The sequence below is a fragment of the Carettochelys insculpta genome, chromosome 10, assembly GCF_033958435.1.
Source record: "Carettochelys insculpta isolate YL-2023 chromosome 10, ASM3395843v1, whole genome shotgun sequence".
In the NCBI taxonomy this organism is placed as follows: domain Eukaryota; kingdom Metazoa; phylum Chordata; order Testudines; family Carettochelyidae; genus Carettochelys; species Carettochelys insculpta.
Window position 1 is genome coordinate 26,928,943 of NC_134146.1, and position 6,672 is coordinate 26,935,614.

General features: G+C 41.2%; 1 protein-coding gene across 1 annotated transcript in view; it reads left to right on the forward strand.

The window, feature by feature from the left end:
• MED12L (mediator complex subunit 12L) overlaps positions 1-3,367 on the forward strand; it is a 295,842-nt gene extending 292,475 nt beyond the window's left edge. The window contains exons 44-45 of the mRNA XM_075003690.1: positions 2,813-2,894; positions 3,232-3,367. Of these exons, the coding sequence (XP_074859791.1) occupies positions 2,813-2,894; positions 3,232-3,284 (135 nt within the window). The 3' untranslated portion in view covers positions 3,285-3,367. The remainder of the gene's footprint in view (positions 1-2,812; positions 2,895-3,231) is intronic.
• Positions 3,368-6,672: the final 3,305 nt, after the last annotated feature.

Below are 6,672 nucleotides of genomic sequence, written 5' to 3' on the forward strand. Positions count from 1 at the left end.
AGGTGTATTTATGATCAGCCACCTACCTGTAAAAGCTCTTAACAGAGAGTGATTTTTCTTTGGAATGGAAGATGCAAGCTTGGAAAATCAAATGTTGCTGATCATGCTGCATGTGCTAATCTAGAACCCAGGCTCCTGGGTAGCATTGCAAGGGAAGTAATGCATGTTCCTGGAATGGATAATTTATGGCCAAATTCTGATCTTGTGCCAGTATAGGTACAGAGTAATGTCACTGAAGTCCATGAAAAACATTGGCATAGCCCTAGGGTAACTGAGAGCGGAATTTAGCTCTCAAGATTTGTCTCCCATCAGTGTTCTATTGATGCAGTTTCATGTACTTGAAAGGACTTGCACCTGATTCTTGTTGGTACAAACTACATCAGAATCAGGCTCATCAATGTTTTGTTTCATACGGGTGGAGCTGGTCTGCTCCTGAAAGGTGCTGGGCATACTAAGTTCCCACTGAAGTCAAAGGAAATTTAGGACGCAGTCAACATCAAGCAAGTGGTATGCAGGGCTCCTAGAGGATCAGGCCACGTTGTGCTTATCTTTAATTTCATTTAAATTCATGTCATAATGGGAAAAAAAACCCATCATTTTCCATTGCCCCGCCCCCCCCAACATACACCAGTACCAGAAGTTTGTTTAATTATTGAACTTGGTCAAAACATAATTGTTATTTACAAATGACGAAAAGGTCTCTTGGGTTTGATGTTATCAGCTTTAGACAGGGCAGACAGAAAAAAACACTTTGGCTGTGTCTACACTAGCCCAAAACTTAGAAATAGCCATACAAATGGCCATTTCGAAGTTTACTACTGAAGCGCTGAAATATACATTCAGTGCCTCATTCGAAGGCCGGCAGCAGCGGCACTTGGAAACTGATGCGGCTCGCCGCCACCGCGCGGCTTGTCCAGACGGGCCTCCTTTTCAAAAGGACCCTGGCAACTTCAAAATCTCCTTATTCCTATCTGCTGATAGGAGAATAAGTCTACTGATAGGAATAAGGGGATTTCATAGTTGGTGGGGTCCTTTCGAAAAGGAGCCCCGTCTGGACGAGCTGCGCGGCGGTGAGCTGCGTCAGTTTCAAAGTGCTACAGCTGCCGGCATTCTAATGAGGTGCTGCATATGTATTTCAGCGCTTCATTAGTAAACTTGCAAATGGCCATTTCGAAGTTTTGGGCTAGTGTAGACACGGCCTTTAATTAATTTTCTGAAAGACGCCATCCACTTCAAAGGTAGGAATGATGGATGGTCTGTTTGCAGAAGACTGAATCTATGCCCTGTGTCTGGCTGGGTGCACCTGTGATATGCCATCACCCAGTGGGGCAGCAGGGGCAGCACAAGCTCCAGAATTTCACTAGTACTTTTGGCTTTGTTACATAGACTCTGCTATCTTCTTGCCTCTTATTTTCTCTGCATGCTCCCAGCAGCTACCTTCAACTATGTGTATCTACCAGCAGCTATGTTCAGCTGTGAGCATGCTTCCCAGCTTGGGCAGACACACGACCACTTGGTCTGCTTCAGATAGCATGTTGTGGGGAAAAAAGCAGTATAGCAGAGAGTAGCAGGAGTGTCTCGCTGCCTGAGTGTGTTTCAAGGCTGCCAGTGGATTTGTACTCAGGAACCTGCCCTTGGATACACCGCCACTTGAAGTTAACTAGTTTGAGCAAACTTCACGTTTGTACCTGTGGTCTGACCACCCTCAAGACCTAACCTGTCCTGAACCAGGACTTAGCCAGACTGGAGGAGACCAGTGCTAGCCACTTTGTCGACTGCAGGGCTCTGCTCCAGCGGCAGCAGAAGTGCTGGCATTGACCAAGTGGGGGCTGTGGGAGCACTCAGAAGGAGAGGCAGGGTGGCTGTAGAACCCTGTGGCCGGGGGCCAGGAACACAGCCCCACAAGAGTGCACAAAGCCCCATAACTGTTGGGCTGTGCTCCTGGCTGCCAGTTGAGGTGCTCTGCAGCCACCCCGCCTGTTCCTCTGAGCATCCCCCATCCCTGCTCCTCCCCATTCTCTTCCGAAGCTTGAGCACTGCAAATGAGCTATTGTGCAGTGCTCCAGAAACTCTGGTAAAATGGGGGAGCAAGGATGAGTGTAGGGCCCTTTTCCCATGAGTGCTCCACTCCAGGAGCACCTACAGATGCCGGACCACAAACGTTGTGTGATGAGGGAAGTGTGGACTATAGAGGTCCAACCTGCGATGCATCTGTCTGCCTGTACTGGGAAGTAAGCGCCAGCTGCAATGTAAATATACTAATGACAGCAATGGGTAAAGCCTTGTGACTTAATGTTGCAAATTGGGGTGTGGATATGAACAGTTCCATGTGGTACTCTGTCAGTGGGACAACAGAGATTTGGAATCATAAGCAGGAGACTAAAGGGTGCTGATGGAGGAGGAAGTGAAGAGAGTCTGGAAGAGATGCTCATCCAGTCTCCTCCTCCAAAGTTACAGTAATAACATGAAGTGCAGCTCCTTTGGGAGTCAGCCTGACAGTTGTTGGGAGGTCTTTTCAGGGTAAATTGTACTTATTCAGTCCTGATGTGTGTTATAAACAGCTACCTACTCAGACCAGGGACTGGTAAACCAGGCAGTTCAGGAAGGATTTCCTTAGTACCCCCACTGATTAATACCTATGCATCCTAAAATATGTTGAATTCAGCACACTAGTTGTTTGGTAATATGTGCAGTCTTCACTTTCTCTTTGTGTGTTTTGAGAGAGGCCTATACCGTGCTATTGTGATAAGACATTGATGAGTCAGTTGAATTGTAAGAGCATTTTTCATTAACTTTGGTGTTACTGTTGCAGTTTCCAAGACAAGGTTTGCAGCAGACGCAGCAGCAACAGCAGACGGCTGCTTTAGTCAGACAACTCCAAAAACAGCTCTCTAGTAAGTATGTCCATCAATAAGAGGCATCTATTTTTCTGCAGTTTCTTTTGCATACTTAAAACAAGAAATGGAAGTGTAAGTACATCATCCTATTGACACTTTCACTTCTGCTATGATTACCATGAATTGGGGCATTCAGATTTCCAGTGTTATTCAGTGCCAGTGAATTATCTGTGCCTGGTGCCTATAAATCCGTATTTTTCTGTTTTTTAAACATTTGTGACTGGATTGCTCTGAGCTTTGCTTATTGCTTTCTATTTGAAATATATGTCTGTTTTTCTTCATTTATAATTTTGTATAGTACACAGAAACACTTTGCTTTATTTTTGATATTTAGGTAACCAGCCACAACAAGGGGTGAACCAATATGGACATTCTTCACACTTCTGACCCTGGAAGGTGGGATCGAGATGTAGTGTTATGTTTGCACTGAAGAAAAATCAAAATTCAATGCACTAGTTATTGCTAGAAAGCAAACTTTTTTAATTTTTTTTCTCTTTAGTTTTTTCAATACGTACTTTTTGTGCTTTAATTGATGTGAATATGTAACAAAGTGAAAGAGTTTTTTTGGCATTTAACTGGAATTAAATGTATGGATTTGTGGGCCTATTTGAAGAACACAGTTGTTGCAAATGAATTTGGTGCTTTTTAGGGTACTGTTACTTTAAAATAGGATAACAAATGTTGGATTTATTTATATGTGGGAAACATTTTTTTTTCTTTTTTTAAGAACTGCACTGGACCAAACTGCTGATTTGAAAGGCACTTCCAATTTTGGCATATAGATTGATTTATTTAAAATCTTTTCCTTAGTTCAACAGTAAAATAAGCCTTGATTTAAATCATATTAATTTTGTTTGTAATTTTCATAAGCACTTTATAAAGTTCTTTATTTAAAAGTACTCAATTTTCTCTTGCTTTCATTGTGGAAAGAAGGTGCTGAAGTGGGCTTCTTTCTTGTATTAGAGCTTCCTAAGTTTTATATAAAAAAAAGCCACACTGTAACATTAATAAACCTGCTAGAAGTAGCTGTGTTTCACATTATTCTTTCGAATCTAAAATTCATTGTGAACCTTCTGAGGGTACTAAATGTAGAAACAAAGGCCTGAATTGCCACAACAGATTTTGCTCTAAATCATTTCTGGCCTAAATCAAATCTGGCTTAAATTGATCGCAATCTTTCCATTCATTACAATGCTAATTGGATCTCTGTGTCTCCTGTGGTATGTTCCATAAAAGCCTCTTTCTGGCTTTTGCCCTTTGAAAATGTGCTAGGGTGAGGGGGAAAATCCCATATTCTTGTTGCTGTTTTCACTGTGCTACGGTTGAGCCTGGCATCTCTTGAACTTGTCCTAAGTGAGTTCTTCCCCCTCACAGATTTATTAATTATTCTGTATGGTAAGTACTTAATTTTGAATTTGATTTTTAATGTTTGGTGATAGTCTTGATTGCATAATTCATTTTGCATTTAAAATTTGATCCAAAAGCACAAATTACACATTAAATTTATTATAAAGAAATAAGTATTTTAACTTTGTTCAAATATGTAGTAAATTTACTCATTAGAGTAAAAGAAAAAAAAATCCAGATAAATTTACTGTTGGCTAAGAGTTATTCCATATGATATTTTTTTAGAATTAGATGCACAAATTTTGAATGTGAAACATGCAGGGCATTTCAAAATACATGGGAATTTGGTTCTCATGTTTTGTATTAACTCATCTTTTCATTTGCCATAATAAGAGAGTACTGTATGGTACCATCATCAAACTCACACTGAGTAGAAGAGTCAATACTCAGTGAGCTTTGTAGAACTCTATGACAGCACAGATCATTGTTATAAACAGTCTAATGTGGAAAATCATAATATCAGTTATTTGTATCTAATGCTGACTTCCATGCTGCAGTTTTAGCGGTGCAAACAACCAATAGGATGGGTTGGCATCTTGACTGAAATAAAATTCTTGTGAACTGTTTTGTACACTGTGAAAATTATTTAGCTCAGAAGTTCTTGACTTTACTCTATCAGCCGGTATTGAGCCTTATCAAACCAGAAAGGCCACTCATTCCACTAAGAGGAGTAGGTTGTCTGTTTTGAAAATTTAACATGTTCCTGTATGTTTGCTTTCTTCTTTTTTGTACATGAGGTATTTAAAGATGTGAGTCAATATCTCAGTCCTTTCAAGTGGCTGCATATAATTAAAATAGTATCCTCCACAGAAAAGCAGACTTAAGACCAGTTTCTGTCCTGAGCCACATCCATACAATACCACTGACTGCAGAGGGACTTTGCGTGTGTAGTTGAGGACAAAACTGGGAATGGATGCCTACATAGTTGAATTTGTTTGTTTATAAAATAATGGTATTGAAAGTGTCAGAAGCAACATGCCATTTTAACTGTCAGTTTTTCTCAGAGCAAAGACTTAAAACTGTATTAAAGAAAGTAACATAATTACTGCTTAGTCATTTTTCAGGAAGGTCCTACTCAGGGACAGTATTCAAGGCAAAGCCCCAAAAGTTCTTAAGTCTTGACTGTGCTTGAGTCAAAGTTATTCAGCAAAAAAATCAGGTTGAAATGAAAGTTCTTTTAAAAACCAAGTGGCAACATTTTGATGTTAAGGTTTGGAGCTGCATAGGAAACCCAGTCAAAAAATCTTTGCACCTCATAGCAAATCAGAATAACAGTCCTCTGTGACCACAATTCGTAGGCCATATTAATATCACATTAGTGGCAGGCAGGTCTTTGAATGGTTCTAATTTTTGCTGCTTTTTCAAGGAAAATGCATTTTGATCTCCTGCGGGCAGGATCAGTGGCACCACAATATGGGATATGGTGCAAGGTGTGTGTGTGTTGGGTGGGGGCTGTTCTGCACTCTGGAAATGGCGGGCCCAAGGGGCAGGGCCAAGAACAGTCAGTCTTTGGCACTGCTCAGACCATGGTGCTGCCACCTCTTACCCCCACTGAGCTGTGCAATGTGGCAGAGCAGCACTGCTGCAGCATTTAAAAGGGGCCCTGAGCAACTGCTTCTTCCCCCAACCCCACCCTCTGTCAGCGGGCCTGGACAGGATTACTTCCCTTCAATGGTTTATAATAGGAATGCAATTACTTGTAAATTTTTGGGGCAGCTGTCCTTTAGTGCTCTTCATTGGTGGCCAAAAACATTCTTCAGATTAAGCAAACAGAACTATTTAATACAGCCCATTTTCCTCTACCTTACCATCAGTACTCAGGAAGGAACAAGCAGCTGTCATATATGTGTCTGTCTGACCTCAGGAAGTGACTGACCACCGAACAGTTATGCTTTAGGCCATTGCATCTTTTTAAAGTTCTTCCACAACTTATTAAAATTTAGCCAATTGGAGTAAAATCTGCACTCAGACCTTGGGAACATCCTGACCATATTCTGATTGTCAGGAGTCAGCATGACCTATGGATTAATCTAATAGATGGGTTGAGGAGAGGTGTGCTGCTTTGTTAGAGAACAGTGATTTCTGTTGTGGGGCCTTTTTTTGTGTAATGAAGAAATACCTATTTTGTCCATAAAAGTTTTAAATACTGTATGGCATTTTACTGATATAAGGCACTAGGGTGGTGTTACATGGTAGCAGCTGCTCCATATCCAGCAGATGTTTTTCTGGTTACTGCTACGAGGCATTATTTTCTACTCTGTAATCTATGATTCCTGTTGGAAGGGCCTGCAGGGCTCAGATTATTGGAACCAGTGGCTGCACAATCAGGTGATACCTTGAAGCGTAGCACTAAAGTGCTTCTGCTTCA